Consider the following 21,908-nt stretch of genomic DNA (forward strand, 5'->3'; position numbering starts at 1 on the left):
ATTCAGAGAAACTTGTCCACGCCTTCGTCTCCTCCAGGCTGGACTACTGTAACGCACTTCTCATCGGGATCCCTAGCAAGAGCCTTCAAAGGCTCCAGTACATTCAGAACAGCGCGGCTAGGATCCTGATGAGAGTGCGTAAACATGAACACATCACACCCATCCTCCGTTCACTCCACTGGCTTCCCGTCTGCTTCAGAATCCAATACAAGGTTTCCCTTCTGACACATCAGTGCATCCACGGCAACGCTCCTTCCTACCTCAAGGAATTAGTCTCCCTACAACCCTCAACCCGCAACACCCGCTCTTCAAACACATACCTCCTCAAAACCCACAAGGCAAAGCTTCGTACCATGGGCGACCGGGCTTTCTGCTCGGCCGCCCCCGAACTGTGGAACGCCCTCCCTGTCCACCTGAGAGCTCCACAGTCAGTTGATTGTTTTAAGAGAGGACTAAAGACCTACCTTTTTAGCAAAGCTTTTTTATAGCTGGTTTTCTGCCCCCATGTTTTTAATGTTTTTAATTCTTGTTTTCTTCTAGTTTCCTAGTTATTGTTTTCTTTTACTGGTGTGATGTTTCTGTTTTTATGCAATTGCCTTCTGTAGCACTTTGAGATTTCCTGTAAATGAAAAGTGCGTTACAAATAAAATCTATTATTATTATTATTATTATAAAAACACCACCAGGGGGCTTAATGAAGTTCTATCAACCTCATAGACACATGAAAAACAGAAAAAGTGCAAAACCATGGCACCACCTCTTTAATAACAATGCAATTTGCACATAGTGGCTATGCAGCCTTCACATCTTAGATTGTCAGGCCGCTTCGTGGTCTGTAAATCTGGTAGTGCTGATCAGAGCACTATGTCACACCAAGCTTGGTCACTCAAATTCGGATGTTACGTTTGTGACCCCCCCCACTGTCCAGACATAAGCCAATTGTAACATAAGATAGATATAGACGAGGACATTTTAAACTTGAAAAAGTGGTAGGCGCACTTAATTAGTGGACGGGTAGATCGGACCCTGCCTGTGGTGGTTTCAAAAGTTCCGTGTGGTAAATGTGGTGGCCTCACAGGGGCCTCCTGAGTCAGGAAGAATCAGTGCAATTTGGGGAAAAGAGACTTTCCAAGCGGAATAATGGACAGAAATAACAAAGTCATTAGCTGGAATGTATGGGTCGTAGGAATCAGTGGATCCATGTGAACATGTGTGATATGTAGTGTACAGATTGTGGGGGTACGATTATAAAAAATGCATGAACATTTACAAACTTTAATCTGTCTCCATTCTGGCTAAATGACATTTTTGCAATACCCACTTAAGGGAATGTCTTTGCAATTAAAAATTGCATATATCAAACAGTACAAAAGATAAAGAATACCACACAATATGGGGAGCTACACCATATAGGGAGATACATGTATCATAATTTTGTAAATTCATAATCTTAGTCAGATCCACTACATCAGAAGTTCTCAACTTCTTCAGGCCGTGACCCCCCAAAATAATCATATTTGGCGAAAGGGCCTACTCTGTGTGGAGTTTGCTCCCCGTGTCTCCTAGGGTAGTTAATACCCTCACAAAAACATGTAGTAATCCTGGTCACTATACTGCCTCCCCCTGGTCAGCCGGGGCGCCTGATGGAGGGGAAGGGAACTGGTTGGAATAACGTGTTCCTTCCACACGCTACGTCCTACCAGGGAAACTCTCCCCTGTCAGGTGACAAGAAGGTCAGTTGGCTCTCATGCATTGAAGGAGGCATGAGCTCGGCCCTGGCCTCCCTAGGCTGGTGGGGGGAGTGTAGTGCCCAGGATCACTTAGCAAATTGGCACCGGGTGAAAAAAGGGTTACAAAATCGAGGGATAAAAATTAGTAAAAAAAATAATCATATTTGAACTGAGGATTCCCCGTCCTGACAAGCACGTGGAATTGTAGGAGTTGAGGCATTTTGTTTGACTCGGTTCCACAGATAAATATTGTGAAAATAGCGGATCTACAAGCTCACAACGCCTCGCAGCGCGAGGCGTTGTGAACTTGTAGATCGGCTATTTTCCTCTATCTTATACGATTTGACAATTTGGCCAATGTCTGACCAGTTTTTATAGTATAGTCTTTTTTCTTTTCTTTCTTTTTGAGGTATTAAAAAGGTCTTAAAAGTCCTTAAATTGTCACTTTGCTGTCAACAACTGTTTTTTTTTGTTATAATTATATGTTTTTCAACCAATGTTCGTTTATTATGCTAGAGCAGTAGTCCTCAACCCCCAGGTCCTTGGGGGGGGGGGGGTTCCAGGGGGATCCCCAGCTAAATGATTGACCATTTGGTGCCATTTGTACACTGACTCCCAGAGTTATTGGGGTCAAACTGGGTTTGAGAACCAGAGGGCTAGAGCACGCAGCCCATCTAGTGGTCAGTAATGGTCAGTACATTTGAAATGACAACAGCAGCACAAGAGGATGAGACACACTACAAAGAGAGACTGTTCATTTGTCTCTGTTATAGATGGTTTCATTCAAATGCTTTCTTGTTGCTGCTAGGAGACAATGACAAAACCCTTGGACAGACACACCCGGGTCAGCTGTTGGTTGATTCATATCCTAGATACTGAATGGAAGCCAAGATATAGGACTAGGCAAAAAAAGAAATTGAAATTGATGTCCATTAAAGCGGAAGAGCAGTGAGGCAGGTCATCTTGGAAAAAAGCACTGTTGTCTTCTTAATATCCACCATAGGAACCAGGCAGCACACACAATGTTCTCTTCATGCTTCTGTATTTATATGCAGAAATATATTAGTTTTGGTTGGAACAGACCTGGCTGGTGGGCCATAATCTGCATAACATGTGGCACACGCATGCTCCTTACAAAGACACTGACTCTACTGGCCAATCACAGCACTGACCTACCCTGACCTCTATCCACCTTAATCAGAATAGCTTTATGTTCACAAACGAGGAGTTCGACTTAATGTATTACTCTCACATAGATGAAGAAAGAAAAATATAGCAGATCAAAGAAAAAGGGAATATATATATATATATATATATAAGAAATAAAACAATAATAATACAAAAAGTAGGCTACTGTTATTATTGTCAGTATTATAAATTGTAATAGACTTTGGCCTTGGTAGGTGCATGACTGCAAATAGCAATAACAACAAGGAGCAATATTTGCAGAGCTGGATACCAAATCATGGTCATTCACCTTGTCATTAGCAAAACAATCACTGCTAACTAATTTAAATGAGCATTTTACAAAATACACTACAATTCGAAGCATGACTGTTAACCCAGGCAGGGAGAGCTAACTGAAATGTGCATTTGACTAAATACACTACAATTCGAAGCATGACAACCAACGACAGCATATTATTCATGCTAGCCTATTAGGGATCCAAAGCCTGAACTTTCTTTGCTATCTTTTTGCAAGCCTTCTTCGGGTGCCCCTCGCTGCAGCACATGGAATGGGGCAAGTTACTAGGGGTGCAGTTTGTAAAATGTTTTGCCTCACCCAACCATTAGGTTACAGCTAGAGTTGGCTATGTTTAGGTGTGGGTTTGGTGTGTTTTAACAAATACATTTTAGTTAATTGGTAACGCACTTAGTATGGTTATGTTTAGGCAAGAGTTTGGTGTGGTTTGAATAATTAATATGTGTTAATTGGTAATGCATTGTTAGTAGTATTGTTTAGGCATGGGTTTGGTGATTTAATTTATTTTAGATACCTTTAAGGCAAGCACTGTTAGTATGGTTAAGTTAAAGGAGCATTTCACCCCTGGAAGAAACTGCAATCACTCAATGGTAATAGTATTTGTAGTAGATAACAGTAGCGCAATTTAAAATTTGCAACCTATGGCCAGAAAAATTATGAAATCTGTGTGTTTGACTAGGGTTTGACTGGACTGCTGCATTACTACAATGACCATAATGCTTTGGTGCACTGCACCTCCTTGTGGCAGGGGAGGTCGCATGTGGGTGTGATCTCCAACAATAACATCCAAACAGCATGCCAGTGTTGCCATGTCTGCTTATTATAAGCGGCTTCTTTCTAAAATGTAGTTGATATTTGGGCTTGTTTCCAAATGTTTTGATTGTTGTTTAAACCAGTGGTTCTCAAACATGTTCATGTATTTTTCCAAAGACCCCCATCTGAAATTATAATTTGTGGCAGGGAGCCCCTAACAAATATGTGTCAAAAATATTCCACATTTTGAAAAGCAAATAAAAATATTTTGCAAAAAAAAAAAAAAAATCCACATTTTGGACTTTTTCCCCCTCAAGATTTTTTTGTAAATAGCAGATCTACAAGCTCACAATGGGTTGCGAAGCGTTGTGAGCTTGTAGATCAGCAATTTTCAAATATATAATATCCCATGTCTAGGTAAAGTGCTCTTGGCATAGTTATTTTTCTTTTGGGCTTGTTTTCATAGACCTGGCTGCTTATTTCTCTCACAATATCTGGCAACACTGGCTGTCCTCGCACACGTTCATCTAGTTACATATATGTCCAAGGATTCGTTAGTGATGTCATATCACTGACGAATCCTTAGTATCTTTATGCAGTTTCACTTCCGTGTCGCATAGTATTGACATCACTGTCACATCCTTGGTATTATGATCCTAGCCTTTCGTGACGGTGTTTGTTTACCAGCGCTGCCACTCCACGCTGTATTTTTTTTTTCAAGCTTGCGCTTATGAAACACTACACAGGATTATTATTTCATGTCAACATTCAAGTACAACTATCAGAAGATAACTCAGGTAAAGTAATGCCTCACTCTGCAAGGGGGGTTGCCCGCTGGCCACAGCTAATGGGAGTGGCCGAGTGGGGAAAGAAGGTTGAACAAAGTGTTACGGACACACCATTGGGGCTGTCTTTGGAGATGGTCTGACTGAGACATGCCGAGACATGTAGTGCGGAAAGGAATGAGACCTATCTCTCGTGACGTAAATAACGTCACGATGTACTCGAAGATTACTAGATATCTAAAAACACAGATTATACACAAACAAAAACCCAGGATCTTGTTTCTTGAGTCCTCTTGAGTCCTAAACTTCATTAAAATACGTTTTCGGTGAAGTGTCCCTTTAAGGCATAGTTTTGCTGTGGTTATGGTAAGAATATGGATATTGGGAGGTACTTTGTCTATGCAATACTTGGAGAACAGTTGAACAAAACAAAGTATTGCAAGTATTAGCTCATAGCTATAAGCTGTCTCCCAGGCAGCCCTGGGAGACAGCTTATAGCTATGAGCTAATACTTGCAATACTTTGTTGCCTCTGGGAGAATGTTTAGGTTACATCCCCTCCTCACTTTATTATCAAGGCAAACCTATGACACAATCATAGGGGTGGGTTATATGCATTGCTTAACAACACATGTTTCACTGCCCCATTCCATGTGTGAGGACAAACTGAGGGTGCGGCTGGCTAGATAGCGTTCATACTTTGGTCCTTCAAAAAATATTAGGCACATAATAGGCACCGCCCTTTTATGTTAAACCCTGCTATGAGAAATGACTAAAATGCAACCGCATAGCAGCCGATGTTATAGAAGGCGCTGATCAGAGTGCCTTTTCTGGCCGGACAAAGTGCTTTGAAAAGTTGGGGGGAAAAAGTTAAATGTTTTCAGAAATTCACTTTATGACGCAAACCACTTTTTAATCAGCTGTCCAATCAAGACTGTACACAAATACAGAGCTGCTCGTCTGAGCTGATGGTCTCTCGCTATGCCCCACTACCAGCCACGGACATACCCACACCAGATTACCACCAACTCCTCTTCTTGTGCCCAACAAAACAGTATATTAAACCTCTTATTACTTCGCTATATTCATTGTGGAGACAATTCATATATTGCAATTGATGGAGTAGGTGGTCCAGCAGCAGTGTGACCTCCAGGTCACTCAAAGCAGCCCAGCAGCAGCAGAGCTGATAGTCAGGGGAGGAAACACACAGACTTCGTTGCTCGTCTATGAAATACTGATACATTTTAGGTGATATGCCATACAGTTGCTCAATCTAGATTACTTCCACATTTACACCTACTAGTACTTTTTTTTTTTTTTTTTTTAATTATGTAATTCCATAAAAAAGAAATAAATGCTTATTTTCTATTAATTACACACCCTATGAAGCCTTGAATTAATGGAGATGTTTTAGTTTTTGTCGCATTCCTAAAGCAATAATTTGATGAACGGGTCATCGGTCAGTAGGAGACTCTTTGACTCTTTGAGTCGACTCCGCCGGTCATCAAATCATTGGCTTAGGAATGCGACAAAAACAAAAGAATCTCCATGAATTCAAGTCTCCATGGGGTGTGTATTTGATTAGAAAATAAGATTTTTTTGGGGGTCAACAACTCCTTTAAGAGTTATGTTGAAGTATGTTTGAGCAAATCGCTCAAACACACTTCTGTCAGGACAACTCATAAATGGATAAAGAGATTAACACATTGACTGCCAAGATATTAAACATAGTTTTCTATCCCCGTGCCGGCGTATAATTACCTCAATCCGATGATATTTGAAACGCCGTGGAACCGACATTGTGTAAAAAAAACACACGGAAAAAGTTTCCTGTGAGTAGACGGAAGGATCTGTGTATCCATGGGAACAACAAGTTTCCAACCGTGATCCGCCATTTTGGAGCTTTGGTCCGCTGAAAACGGGTGGTTTTCAATGGAAAAAAAAGAAACTGAGTTACAGCCGTTTTTCTGAAAATCCCATCATTGGGGCGGATGGAAGTGACGTTTTTTGGAATGACGTCACATCCACATTGTTCTTCTCTGAGAGACGATCGATCATTCCAAAGCTGTGTTAGGTCGCCCCTTGTGGAATTTTCCCCCAAAAATGTAAAAACGAGTTAACTCGATCTAGGCAATCAAGCGATGGATTCTAAAAACGAGTTGACTCGATCTAGGCAATCAATGTGTTAAAGACAACTCATGAGGATAAGATATATTCATGTATTTATCAAATAGAAGCCGTGTGTCTCCGTCCCTTCACATATTTCCCCAGCAGCATCCTCATTGTAAATAATGATGCCAGTATAATTTATATAGAATTTATATTCCCAGGAAATCTGCCTCTGAGTGATTGTACTAAAAAAGGAGAAATGAAAGTAGGATAAATGTTTTTCTGAGGGGATTTTGGTTTCTTTATATTCTCATGACATCTGTCTCTGAGTGATTGTACTAAAAAAGGAGAAATGAAAGCAGGATAAATGTTTCTGAGAGGATTTTAGTGGGTTTTGAACAAAGCACCAAAACTGCGAGTTGTTCTGCTTTTTCAAACCTCATCTTGCAGGAAGTTTTATGTACGGTATGCTGGCCTCTGGCAAGAGGAAAGGGTTTCTCCACCCATTCCAGTCCAGCACAGCTCTCCTCAATGTCTGTGAAACGTGACTGGAACAACCTATCTAATCCAAATGTCCCTCTGAGTCTACAGTGAGCTCTCTCAATGGGCCTCATTCACAATATGTGAAGCATTTATGTTTCTACGAACATAGTCTGATTCATAATTGTTGCTCTTCTTCTCAGAATGTGTTCCTTATTACGCACAGAACTTACCATGCGAGAAGACACTTATGCAAAATTACAGTAGTACCAAACCTCACTAACAAAAGGTTTCAGTGCTCAAACAAATATATATATATATATTTTTTAAATCAACTTTGCCAATGACTATCGTTGTTGAAGTAAGTGCACAACCACAAGACATGTCATCACATGACATCACAAGAGTAACATGGAGAGAGGCAGACAATGTGCATGATAGAGAGGGAGGAAGACAGTAGAGTATGAACAACATGCTGCACTACTTTCATTGCTGTAGGCAGAAATGTGTCTGTAATATACATCCCTAATATTGTTGGGGAGTGCCTCTCTGCCTCCTGGAGATTTGTGCTCCGAGTTCACCTTTCTAGTTGTCTCTTGCGCTTCTTGATTGCTTGTAAAGTTGCCTGAAAAGGGCATCTGCTAAATGCCTAAAATTATGTTAGACAATTTTGTAATTACTTTTGTAATTTTTTAATTACAAATGACTTTTTATGGCATTTTATTTAAATACATTTTCTCATACTGGTATTTTATATTTTATTTAAATACATTTGATGAGCAAGTATTGTGTCAAGCGGTCACATGAGCCAGTCATCCCCTCTGCACACAGTTCAACTTCTCTCTCTCTCTCTCTCTCTCTCTCTCTCTCTCTCTCTCTCTCTCTCTCTCTCTCTCTCTCTCTCTCTCTCTCTCTCTCTCTCTCTCTCTCTCTCTCTCTCATATTGACGTGACAAGGCAAACCATTCACTGATTTCCTGTATGACCATGACTCATCATGACATCATCAACGCTAGTCCAGATCCCTAGGGTGAAATGAGTTGTTTCATGGGGGAAAAGAATCATCCCACCTAGCCTCAGTGGACTAGAGTACGACAGTCAGATCACGATCTTAAAAACACTTCATTACAAAAGTCAAGAGGAATTAAATACTCCCATGGTTCTCCCATAGATTGTACGATTGGAAACAATGGAAAACGCATGACGCACATGCAATAGTTTATGGGATGAGTAGTTCCGTCCACTTTAAAAAATATGTACCTTTGCATTTTTGGGCATTTCTCAATTATTTTCATGAACGGAATCAAATGTTTTATGGTCATGATTCATCAGGTCGCTGGTTGGCTTGATTCCATGCTTAAAACTCTCTTCATATAAGGATTTCCTCCTTATATAAAGAAGAAAAAGAAAAAGAAGATGATTAAACCCGCACACTCATCTGCTCCAATGTAATTTAATGTCATTAAATGACATTGGAGCAGATGAGTGTGCGGGTTTAATCTTTTTCTTCATGATACATTCCAACCCGGCACCTCAACCAAGTGATGTGCGTATGTATTGTATTAGTTTTTCTCCTTATATAAAGTGAAATGTTTTTCCAGCACCAGAGCCACTCAAAACATGCGAGGTCACTGTTGAGCTCTATAGACATATCGCTGTGACATCATATTGACTTCCAAATATGGAGTTATTCGTATCTCGATTGACTTGCTGTATAAAAGTTCTATAAAAAAAAGTTACAATTTTCTAAAAATATATAGAAAATGGCCATGTGAAAATATTGACCTCCTTGGCCTACCAGCACAAGAAATGTGCCACTGATTAGTTCATTGGTTTGTGAGATCAGTCGCGGACACACAGACAAACACACATACTGTACATCATCTTTTAGACGGCTCAGCCCCCCAGGGTGCCACGCCGTTACAAGCAAAAAAAACATCTTCATACCCAACATCATGCCACGGAGGCCCCATAGATGTATTACTTTCTCTTCCATGTTCAACAGGGAATTACACTGTTGCTATGAATGTAATGTCCATGATTCAATACATCTGCATCTGAGGATAATCAATTCATCTTTGTTCTTTGGTTTGTTTTGCAATTGGACATTGCCCCATCAGCACCTACTGTACTGTATGTGCTGATGTGCTTTTGTGATAATTCCTGAGGTTTCTTCCTTTCCTTTTCCCATCTTAGGTTTGTTTTGGGGAGTTTTTCCTTGTCAGACTGAGGGTCTAAGTACTGGGAGGGAGTGACATTTTGTTACAGTTTACTTTGTTGAAGTGTCTAGTAAAACCTTTTGAGACTGTAACAGTGAAGGGCGACATGAATTGATTGATAATAATGGCACCTTCTCAGCAGTGGTGTAACGATGATTTTTTAAACCTGTTATAAACCTGTTATGCAAAGTAGCCATTTGGGTACTTGGCCGTACCTTGCACGTGCGCGTGAAAATGTTCTAGTGGAACGCTGTGGAGTCCTGTGTAGCGACCAAAACACCACTGCTTCTCAGCTGCATGACACCCCTCCACTCTGGATACAGTATCCACAATTTAGAAGCCCTATTTTGTCTGCTGTTCTTTGGCTTGAACTTCCTTCAATCATTATTCTCGTATCATTCAAGATCACAACACACTCATCTACACTATCAAATCAAACACAGTAAGACCACCAACCAACCAACCCCATCAACTACTGCAGCTACACCTGACTACGCAACATTTCAGTTCACACCACAACACCTCATCTTCAACCTCAAGAACGGCAATAAAGACTGACCGTTTTGGACTCACCCATCCCATCTTCCTATTCTTTCCTGCTCAGTTAATTCATAAATTCCATTGCTCCATTCTTCTCCTCTAGATCCAATCTCCATCGCAAAGAAAAACTGGAAAGTCATCTCACACTCTTGGTTCCACAGCTTCCGTCAAGCCATAATAATTCTCTCTCTCTCTCTCTCTCTCTCTCTCTCTCTCTCTCTCTCTCTCTCTCTCTCTCTCTCTCTCTCTTTCTACATAACTCTTAAACCCGTCATTTTCTCCCTTTAACATGTATTAACCTAGAGCTTGTCAACGTGTCGATGGTGGTAGTTGTTTTATTTGTCCTGTAACGTCTTTAATTCAGTTATGTGTTTAATCATAGGGTCCCATACTTGATCGAATTTTCCTGGTGATCCCCTCACCTCAGATTGAATTTAAATGTCTCCAAATTTAGATCCATCATGGGGTCTTTAAGCCATACTGATGCTTTAGGGGCCAGTCTAAGCACAATATTGACATGACAAGGCAAACCATTCACTGATGTCCCGTAAATGACCCTTTCTGTAGGCCTATAGCATTTATTCAGGCCATTCCTTACGTATAGGCACTGCTTCTGTGGTTTACAGGCTTGGCGTCCCAGATCACACTTAATCATTGATCACCGGTTATCTCAAGCCTATGCCACAGTTATGGCTCCAACAACATCCAAAAAGCCCATGAATTCCTCTGTTTCTGAAGCTCTTGATGGAGCCATCTGAAGACTCCAAGTTGAGATGAGAGTCTCATCTTCCTGGATTCCTCCATAAGGACCTTTCTGTCATTCATTACCTCTGCAGACTATCACAATAAATAAAGTCACTGCGTTCTGTTGTGTCTTTGTTAGTTAATTAACTAATTACCATGGTTGTTACTGGTCTATATGATCCTTGCTGGTTGCTTGTAATGATCCTAATCTAGGAAGTGAACATAGCCTTACTGGAGAAACAGGAGAAATTCTATTCACATCACATCTCATTATTGTCTGTAAGTATTCCAGTAGAACAAGAGCAGCATTCCTCACCTCAGTGTTATGACACTGTGTGTGTGTGTGTGTGTGTGTGTGTGTGTGTGTGTGTGTGTGTGTGTGTGTGTGTGTGTGTGTGTGTGTGTGTGTGTGTGTGTGTGTGTGTGTGTGTGTGTGTGTGTGTGTGTGTGTGTGTGTTTTCAGTCAGTTGCACACTGGCTCATAAAGCACCAACTGGTTACTCTCCCTCCCTCATTCTCTCTCCATTTCTCCTTTGTCATTTCACGTGGACTTGCCCTGTCATAACGTCTTTCTCTCGCTCCTTTCTCTTTCTCTCTCTCTTGAGCTTAACTGTCTGGCATGAGAAAACATAACACATTGCCAAAAGCAAGTGTCAAATAGAAATAATACAAATGTAGAAATTATGTAAAATTAAAAGGGAATAAACAAGTGAGTAAACAGTAGTAAACTAGCTTGCACAACCATGACAATGTTTGGATGCTGTTCAGAATAGTTGTATATAGCCTAGGAAAAGGGTACCTTGGTGTAGAGCGTTTGAAGCAATAAATAGCACTTTTTTAGGTTTAGCAGTCACTTGGTATAAGACATTTTAAAACGAATAGCAACAGTTATTCAAATGTATGAATTAGCACACACACACGCACACACACACACACACACACACACACACACACACACACACACACACACACACAAGCAGTGTTTTCCTAATGTCTTTGGACGTGGTTGCTGAGGTCAACTCAATGTATTCCATTGAACATCCTTCTCATGTCACAATAGCAGCTCACATATGTTGCTGCTGTGTGTGTTAGCCTCTCTCTCTCTCTCTCTCTCTCTCTCTCTCTCTCTCTCTCTCTCTCTCTCTCTCTCTCTCTCTCTCTCTGTCTGTCATTCCTTTAAAAAAAAAGGACTATATCTAAAATCTAAATATTTCCCATTATTTCCGACATAAACATGTAAATGTGCCTCGATGCTCTCCAACCACACAGACCATCACGTTTACAAACATGTCACAGCAGCAGACACACATTATACACACACACTTGGTCTCATGCAAGTCAAGTGTGTACATGTCTATAATCAACGAAAAAGCCCCAGGAAGTTATTTTAAGGATATTGTCTCCAGTGGTGGAAAGTAACTAAGTACATTTACTTAAGTACTGTACTTAAGTACAATTTTGAGGTATTTGTACTTTACTTGAGTATTTCCAATTTTCAGTACTTTTACTTCTACTCCACTACATCTCGGAGGCAAATATTGTACTTTTACTCCACTACATTTATTTGAAAACTTTAGTTACTAGTAGTTACTTTTCAGATATAAATTATTACATTATGAAACATACATTTACCAATTCAGCCCTATTTTATACCGAGGCAATTTGAAAATAGCAGATCTACAAGCTCACAACGTCGCAACGCGACGCGTTGTGAGCTTGTAGATCTGCTATTTTCAAATATTTAGTACTTTTACTTTTCATACTTTAAGTACATTTTGATGCCAATACTTTTGTACTTTTACTCAAGTAAATATTGAATTCTGGACTATTACTTGTAACAGAGTATTTTTATATTGCAGTATTGGTACTTTTACTTAAGTAAAGAATTTGAGTACTTTTTCCACCACTGTCTCTAGGTCGGAAACACCATTTCCTAGATTTAAAAAAAAGAAAGAAAGCTTCTTACCCTGAAACTTGCTCTCCGTCATCATCACCTGTTTGTTATACTATCATGTGACGCAGCGGAAAACCAGCTCAATCCTCGTTTAGTAACTTTTAAACCGAACTTTAAAGTGGTCGTTCAGCCGCTCCTCTCGCACTCATGTGTATTTATTCACTATAATTCACGACACATATTTCCACATATTCCAGTGTAAATGTTTCAGTCGGTAGTTTAGACACTGTAAAAGTGCTCTGGACAAAGTGGTGGTTGTGGTTGTTGTTGAGCCGTTTGAACTCCATCAACCTCGTTCATGTTGTTCCAGCGCGTTGACGCTCCACAGCACATACACACTGAAGACTAGCACCGCCCGAATGTTAGGGTGTGTGTGACTGTGTGTGTGTGTGTGTGTGTGTGTGTGTGTGTGTGTGTGTGTGTGTGCGCGCGCGCGCGTGCGTTTTACAGCGAGATGAACTAAAAGTCGTCGTGTCAGCTTGATGAAGATTAGAGAAAAATCACTCTCTCTCACACGCACACGCACGCACGCGCGCGCGCGCACACACGCACACACACACACACACACACACACACACACACACACACACACACACACACACACACTATTATTTGTCTAGCCTTCTATCCATTCTTTGCCCATATAAGATTAATGTACAATTCTTGATGTGAAAATAGCTTACTTACTTACTTACTTACTTTTAACTGTGAGCTAACTACAGATCCCATGTCAGGTTAGATAGGGGTGACATTAATTAAAGTAGCCTAATTAGCCTATTTTCAAAAGCAGAAACCTGAAACACATGTGTTATGTGTTTCTTTACTGCACTCATGTGGGGAAGTGGGAGATTATCATAAAGTGGTATTTATTTTTTACGAGTGTTTCAAAACTCCCATAGCCTAACACCCTGTGTTCACTTATGTACATACATAGGTTACCAAGCACATACTTGGGCCTATGCCCGTTGGAAGGATGGCCATTGGGAAGACATGCCCCTCCAGTTACGCAATACCTGCTGTACCCGTAGTACCCGTTGTCAGGGTAGGCCTACTTAAGTGCAGTACCCTTTATCCTAGTACTTGGAGGCCAGACTATGACGTCAGTAGCCTATATGACATCATATTGATGACATCAGGGCTCTCTCCATATGGGCATAAAATGGACACAGACAGACAGATACAGATATCTCAATATATGGGCAACATTGTCACAGAGTGAGGGACACACTCACATGCACGCTCTCCATATATGAGACCAGTGGTGTGTTCTACTGTGTTACGCTGTATGGGCTACGTCGTATACCGTGCAGATTTTTGGGGGAAAAAACGTATACTGTCTACTAACCATTTCATCCATTGAATGTCGTGCAGGAAATAATTATCGTATACCCTCCGAAAAAACCCATTGCCGCACGTCAGTTCTAGACAACCACTCGGCGCATAACAATCGGTTGGTTCTTGCGTGTGCGTGTATGTTTTGGTATGTCCCTCGTTTAATTTGTGTCGGTGTGATGCATTTAAAATCCTGTAATCTATGTATTATGCAATGACACACTGGAGAGGCTGAATGCAAAACACAAAGCAACAAAACAGTACATAACAGCCGAATAGAGACGATTTGACGCTTCCAATGCGAGCGTCATTGAGGCCAGTGTCCCTGACTCGCGTTAAGGACACTAACGTCAGTGACGCTTTCAGTGTGTCATGGCCTTATGTCTAGTGTCCTCCAGATGAGAGGAAACACGGACTGAATCAATACTGTGTATTTTCAACGGTGTACTGGACCACTGGTTGAGTTCTGATGGGTAAAAACAATGACATCAGCTGCCTTTTTGTTCTTCAGGTCCAAAATAGATTTCTTTCATTTTTTTGGGGTTTCTTCTATATTTTGAAACATGATACATTTGGTTTATAAAAATAAACCTTGTGTTGACGACTTGGTCAAATAAGAAATTACACCGTTATTCATTGCAGGATGTTTATTCAACTCCCTACTTTATGATACTGAAAAACAGTACATTTATATCAAATATAGAAACAAGAATCATATACAGAAAAATAAATCATCTAACTTTACAAAACTGAAAAATAGAGAGATAAGCCAAATTTACAAATATAAAACGTGTAATCTCCCTTAAAAGAGAAAAGAAGAAAAAAAAACTCAATATGGCATTACTTTATAATGGACCGTGGTTATGTATGTTGATGTGTCAGCTATGCACCCTTAGAGCTCATAAATAGAAAAACTGTAAAAACACTGAACTTGTGTTGAGTGTTTTGGAATAAATGTTGAATATATTGAAAAGTTGTGGGATGCCCTTAGCATGTGTACCATACTGTATAATCATGGGGTGTTGGGTGCTAATCCCACTCATGTGTCACCCCTCTCGTTTACTGTCTCCCTCCACTGTACCATCTATTAAAGTAGAAAAATAGTCTTTAAAAAAATAACTACACATGGATTTTATATATGTCAGCATTTCTTTTCCATTCACTCTGTCAATGAAGGAAAACCTCTTTTGCACTAGCCCACAATGAAATATTACTGGCCTCACTAGATAGTCTAGGCTTGTAGAAGAATTTCCCTCTTTGATCAACCCCCTACTATAGCTAGAAAACTCTGTACTACAGCTAGAAAAGCTCTGTAATACAGCTAGTATTTATTTTTTACTACAGCTAGAACTTTGGAAAGCGACTTGTTTAAGTTCATAAACTAAGAATAAAGTGTCCAAGGTTTTTGTAATAATGTGAATTCTGTTTTTAGTGGATTTGCCCTTTCATGAAATCCTACTACTAATGTTATTTATTCAAACATTAGTGGTCAACTGTATGATAAATTAATAAAACAGGATTACTGCACATAGCTTGGCCAGTTGACGTCTGACTTAAGCTCTTTTAAAAAAGGACAGTAAGCTTCTTCTGTATTTGTTAGTTTTCTTTTTTAGTTAAAGCTCTATATTCCAATAGTAATCATTGCTATGGTGTTGGTGTTTGTTCCCGATCTCTCCAAATGTTTTGTGAACAGAAAATTCATTTTCAGGTCAGGATACCAATGAAGTCCAATCAGGATAGAGAGAACCCAACTAAGATCATTTATCAGCTTCAATGTTATAGTATTCCACTTCTCTCTCTCTGATTGGATGAAAATGTATTTTCTGTTTACTAAAGAGCTGGAGAGGGGGGGGGGGGGGAACCAACACTCGATAGCAATAATTGTCGTTAGAATGCTATCAGAATATAGAGCTAGATAACACTTATTTTAACAAGAAAATATCACTAACACCACCTTTATCTCCTTGGGCAGTGTAGCTCAGTTAATCTGTCTGTTACCAGTGTATCTCTCTGGTCTTACTGGGCAGCGTGTGGGTCAACTCTGATGCCCAACATTGCCCAACAAGTTGCCTGGGCATTGCTTTAATCCCACAGTATCACCTTTGTCTCACTCTGTGTGTTGTGTTGCTGGTAACATTGCCCAGCTACGTTGACCATGCTCACGATCAAAGTGCTTCACTGCACGGTCGTTTCCACTACTGTTGCTAAGCCTCATGTTTCAGTACATCATGTTTCATCAGTAATAAATTAACTTACAGGAGTAAAAAAAAAAGAGAACTATACCCACCTAACACACTTAGTATGTAGGGACGAAGGAAAGGAGGAAGGGAGGATGGATAGAAGGAAATAGTTACAGAATACAAACCAATGAGCCAGTCATCCTGTACCATATAACCCACACAGTCAAGTCAGTCTTTGGTGTGTGTGTGTGTGTGTGTGTGTGTGTGTGTGTGTGTGTGTGTGTGTGTGTGTGTGTGTGTGTGTGTGTGTGTGTGTGTGTGTGTGTGTGTGTGTGTGTGTGTCTGTCTTTCCTTTGTGTTCCACATGGTGGCATCCTCCAGCAGAGCATAGCAGACCGTTTCTTTATGGGAGTTTGAGGACATCACCACTTCAAAAACATTATATGGAACTAGTATACTGGAACACAGTGATCACTGTCCATAACTGTGTACCATACACCACACTGTTTACCACCACCAATAGGAGGTCATGTTTTGTTTGTCTGACTATTAGCAGGATATCTCGAGCAGTTATGCTTGGATTTGCACAAACCTTGGTGGAAAGGTTGGTCCTGGGCCAAGAAATTACTGATCAACTTTCCATGCCCATTGGCCAAAAGAGGGCTTGACAGTGTGCAGCAGACAACCTTGCCACGTGCTTTACTGAGCACATTTATTAGTCTTCATGTCCTTGTTTCCTTGACGACTGAATAACAACCACTCCAAAACAATGATTCCACTTCCTAGACACAGTTTCCCATCCAATCATCCAGAGACATCAATGTCTCTTCATGGTGTTCCTCAAGAGTTGTAGGTAGGGGCGTGTGTGTGTGTGTGTGTGTGTGTGTGTGTGTGTGTGTGTGTGTGTGTGTGTGTGTGTGTGTGTGTGTGTGTGTGTGTGTGTGTGTGTGTGTGTGTGTGTGTTACAGCGTTGCCACAGGTGTAAGTCTGTCTCCGTGCTGTAGGGGGAGCTGGTGATGCAGTTCAACTTTACACACAGTGGCCACACCGCAGTGCAGTGAACCAACAGCAGGGGGCTCCTCATCCCCTAACAGACAGACGAACAAACAAACACACACACAAAAACATATACACAGTTTTAGCCTCACTGATGTTCCATTGGTTTATATGCATCTCAAACTGTACATACTGTAAGTTGTAGAAGCACTATACAACCAAACAGCACTCAGCCTTACCCAGGCCAGAGGAAGATGATTCGCTGTCGGCCAAGGAGGAGGAGTCAGCCCGGTCATGGGACAGCCCCTCCATCAAGGGAATGGACAACTCAGAGGAAGGCACCGACGAGTCGTATATCCCCGAGTCCCTGGGGGGAGGGGCCTCTGTCGGGGAGGAGGGGTCTCCTTCTGATTGGAGATGGGGTGGAGGTGGGGAGGGGCGGAGGGAGGAGCCACAGACTGCATCCTGGATGGAGGGAGCCGAGGAGGAGGATTCTCTGAAAGCAAACCCAGGACTGGACCTTCTAGGATCAGAACAACAAGGAATGTTCAGGCTAATAGGATGAGATATTTATATTGGAATATTTTTGAAAAAGTATAATATAAAGAATTTGCTCAAAGATGACCGATTTTAACTAACCCTAAATAAAAAAAACAATTAACCCATTAATACCTGGAACGCATCTGTGTCACTTTAGATGTCTTTGGCTATTCAAAAATAGCAGATATACAAGCTCATAGCGCGGCACCGAGTGCCGCGCTATGAGCTTGTATATCTGCTATTTTTGAAAAATCGCGGGAAAAAAAATGTTTAGATTTTTTTCCAAAAACTGTTAGGATTTAGATTTTTTTTAAAGAATCGCCTCAGGTCTTAAAGGGTTAATAAAAAACATGATTACCTTGAAGTGGCTGCAGGTGCAGACGTAGAGCAGTGAGGCATGCTGGGACTTGGACATTCGCCGCCGCAGCTCCGACTGGTGCCCAGGCCGACACCAGTGCTCGACCCGGGGGTCAGGAGGAGGAGAGCGTTTTTCCTCAGCGCTCCTCCATCTCCTCCCAGTGACGCACTCCTCACCACCACCTCGTTCAACACCAGCCCAGACTCCAACCTCTCCTTAGCAGGAGATGAAGAGGAGGAGGAGGTGGGTTTTGGAGGAGCGTCTGGGGTTTGTGGTGAAGGAGGTAAAGAAGAAGAGGAGGTGGAGGGCCCTCCTTCTGCAGGAGGAGTGTGTTTGTTGAACCAGTCCGGGTGGTGTGCGATGTGCTGGTGCATGTTACATATGGAGACGTACAGAGATCGCCCTGATCGGCTCCTGAAGTAGTTTCTCCTGGAGACGTTGACCGGCTGGGACTCCCTGTCTGACAGACTGGTCTGACTGGAGTGGAGACGACTGAACAACTGGGGCAACTGGTCCATTAATTTAAACCTAAAGAGGTGAAAAAAGGCATTATTAGGAGAAGTAATAGCACTAGTGATAGTAGTAAAGGTGGTAGTAATACTACTATAGTAGTACTAGTGGTGGCAGTAGTAGTAATAGTACAAGTTGTACTAGTAATAGTAGTTATAGTAATAGTACTAGTACTAGTAGACCAATCGACTTCAATAATCATAGTAATGGCATTGGTAGTAGCATTAATCATTATTAATTATTGTAATAACTACCTGGTTGCCAGGCTGAGTACTGTAGGAACATCGTTCTCTGTGGAGTAATCAAAGTAAACCGCCATGTAGCGACTGAGTTCCTGGGCGTCGCCTCCTTCACTTTGCCTGGCCAATCGCAGCTTCTCTGCAATCATTGCCACTGCGACAATGAACTGGTCATTTCCCAGTCCACCGCTCGGAGAGACGCTGCTGGTGTTGCTGCGGCGGCTTACTGGCGTCTTTCCCCGACGATTCTTCTTCTCCACGTAGTAACTGGAAGAGTCAGAGAACAATACAGAAACACGAGAATAAAGAAAATAAGAATAGATAGAATAGAGGTGCTTATACTGTACAACAGAACTAGGACATTATGATGAATTGTAAAGTGTGGTCGCCTGAACAGAAGTCGTAGGTTGCTCTTCTGTCTGCGCATTGCTTTAATGGGGGAGAATGCGGGATTGCGGGAGAACGTTTTATTTACAGCCACGAAAGGCAAGCAGGATGCTGTGTGTGTGTGTGTGTGTGTGTGTGTGTGTGTGTGTGTGTGTGTGTGTGTGTGTGTGTGTGTGTGTGTGTGTGTGTGTGTGGGGGGGGGGGGGGGGTTGCTGTCAGTGCTCAGGGTCTGACATTTAAGTATGCCCGGGGCAAGTAAACTATTCTGGGAGTGTCTTCCTTGGCCTACTGGCAGAGGCATGAACACAGACACACACAGAGGTGAAGACATAAATCTCTTAAAGGTATCATGACATTCATTTTCACTTTTTTTATTTTCAATGTTTTATTTGGGGTTTTATGACCTCAATTACACCCAAAAAACCTGAACTTAGAACATTCAGTGGATTTTCTGTGGTCTGGGGTTTTCTGAATAATCAGGCTGAAAAGTAATCGGAGCTTGGCCCTTCGACAGTGAGGTCACTGTCGAATAATCCCGCCCACTCTCCTCCTCGCCCCTCCCCTCCCCTATCCTTTCCTTTGGGGGGGGCGGAGCAGAGGCGATGATTGACAGGCAAAATCCCTCACCAGCGACACCCGCAGGCAAAGATTTCTTTTTTCATTGCAGTTGAAAAGGCTTTAGAAATGTGGGAGAAAAACACCTGCCATTGATCACTGGAATGGAATTTTCACTTAAAACTTTTTGTACACTTTTGAAGGACCAGGACAAAGACTTTGAATGTGGTGTAAAAGTGAATGTCATTAAACCTTTAATCTCTTCAGGTGTAGCATGTCTCTGTAGTGTAATTGTGGGAGGTCTGGCAATTTAAGTATAGGGGAGAAATAAGAAAAAAACTCACATTTTAGAGCCAACGTGTGAGCATAACCTCTAAACCAGTGGTTCTCAACTTTGTATGGGCCAGCACCCCCTATCCAATATCCAGGTCCCTTAGCAAAATACAAACATCTTTGTCCCGATGATGGTGGCAGAGTGATTTGACGAAACAGGTGGTGGAGTGCCTCTGGTGTTAATTAAAGACCAGGCCACTTGTACATGTCATTAGTGTGTCCAGTCGGATGGATGTATCCTCCATAGACATACTGTACACGACCTTCCCCAAGACACAGGCTGAGTGGCACTGCTAGTTTTGAAAAATGAGCATGTGTGTACAGGTCACGCTTCAGGTAGGAAACATACTAAATATTCGTTTAGTTCAGTGATTCATTCTCTCAAACTATTTTGGGCCAGTGCCCCCCTAATCTCTCAAGAACAGATTCAGAGCTGCGCTACTGAATCTGTCGGGAGCCCTGTTCAGAACGTGTGCCAAGAGGAAAATAGCAAGAGTCGCATTCTCCGGTTTACTTCCCGTTTCTGCGTGACGTAGGTGGACACCTTTTTAGGAGACGGGAAGCAATGGGGGAGAAGCAAACCACGCCTAATTACAGTAGGATACAATTTGTAGGATTTGTGTACTACTTCGCCTCTAGTGGCTCCAATGGAGAATGTGTATCTTCCTATTTTAACGATATTTGACATGTGCGCGTTAGCTTACAAGTTTAGCTCAGATCAGGAAGCAGGCCACGCTTTACCCAATCAAATGTAGTGGGCGGGATCTGCATCTGTGCGCTCGCTTCCCACTGGAAACAAACCGAAACTCATTTAACGATAGCGTCCTCCTCGGAACCGACAAAACCACCGAAAGTTAGTAACATTTTAACTCGCTCTTTCATCATAGAAACAAGTGGGCTTATAAACAAAACGATCCATGTTCTCTGGGAGAATTGGTGTTAGTGTTCCGTGGAGAAATATTGTTAGTGGGAATGAAAACATAGGCGCACCACCTGAAGTGGAGGGCTGAGGGCATGTCCAAATCCCGGTTTCCAGTCAGCATAGGTCTAGTTAATCACCCCCCCCCCCCCAGAGTCAAATGCAAAAGTGAAAAACGCTGGGGCCGCTGTTTTTCTTTTTTATTTGACGATGGGTTCCCAGATTGGTGCCCCCCTATCAAATATCCAGGTCCCTTAAGGGCACCCAAACAGCACCTCAATGCCCCCCTTTCAAAAAATACTGCTTCCAGTGCCCCCAATGTTCTCTGAACGCCACCGTTGAGAAACATTACTCTAAACGGATGGTCATAATTCCAAAACAATAAATAAGAGCTTATATAATGACACCAGAGACGTCAGTAGAATTGTGGCAGATAGATAGACCCCTGCCCTATACAATCATCCCGTCTGATGCAGAACAAGAAAGAGAGTAGTGAGAATAGAGCTGCACATACCGTAGTCCTTTAGAACAGACAGTGATGATGTAGTTGGACTCGTCCAGCCTTCTGCTGAGCCAAGACATCTGGCCTTCTTTACACATCTCCAGATGTTCCCACAAGTCTAACACAACCTGATGATAGAACACAATTATTACACATACATATCTATACCTCTCCAAATCTATTGATTAATGCATCTATCTGCTGCATCTGTCTATCTACTTCTCCAAATGTTCCCACAAGTCCAACACAACCTGAACATTTA

The 21,908-nt window shown here is 41.7% G+C and overlaps 2 protein-coding genes across 3 annotated transcripts in view; both read right to left on the reverse strand.

The window, feature by feature from the left end:
* Positions 1-13,021, reverse strand: part of arhgef3 (Rho guanine nucleotide exchange factor (GEF) 3) — a 53,226-nt gene extending 40,205 nt beyond the window's left edge. Inside the window, exon 1 of the mRNA XM_080423783.1 lies at positions 12,808-13,021. Within this exon, the coding sequence (XP_080279909.1) occupies positions 12,808-12,832 (25 nt within the window). The 5' untranslated portion in view covers positions 12,833-13,021. The remainder of the gene's footprint in view (positions 1-12,807) is intronic.
* A 1,735-nt stretch (positions 13,022-14,756) lies between these two features.
* Positions 14,757-21,908, reverse strand: part of il17rd (interleukin 17 receptor D) — a 35,513-nt gene continuing 28,361 nt past the window's right edge. The window contains exons 12-16 of one of the 2 annotated variants that reach the window (XM_080425102.1): positions 21,659-21,774; positions 18,966-19,217; positions 18,202-18,729; positions 17,543-17,823; positions 14,757-17,394 (exon numbers count right to left, since the gene is read on the reverse strand). In XM_080425102.1, the coding sequence (XP_080281228.1) occupies positions 17,270-17,394; positions 17,543-17,823; positions 18,202-18,729; positions 18,966-19,217; positions 21,659-21,774 (1,302 nt within the window). In that variant the 3' untranslated portion in view covers positions 14,757-17,269. Of the gene's footprint in view, positions 17,395-17,542; positions 17,827-18,201; positions 18,730-18,965; positions 19,218-21,658; positions 21,775-21,908 lie in introns of both variants that reach the window. The other variant, XM_080425101.1, reaches the window with a different exon arrangement.

Source organism: Gymnoscopelus braueri (genome assembly GCF_963280865.1).
Source record: "Gymnoscopelus braueri genome assembly, chromosome: 3".
NCBI classification, from domain to species: Eukaryota; Metazoa; Chordata; class Actinopteri; order Myctophiformes; family Myctophidae; genus Gymnoscopelus; species Gymnoscopelus braueri.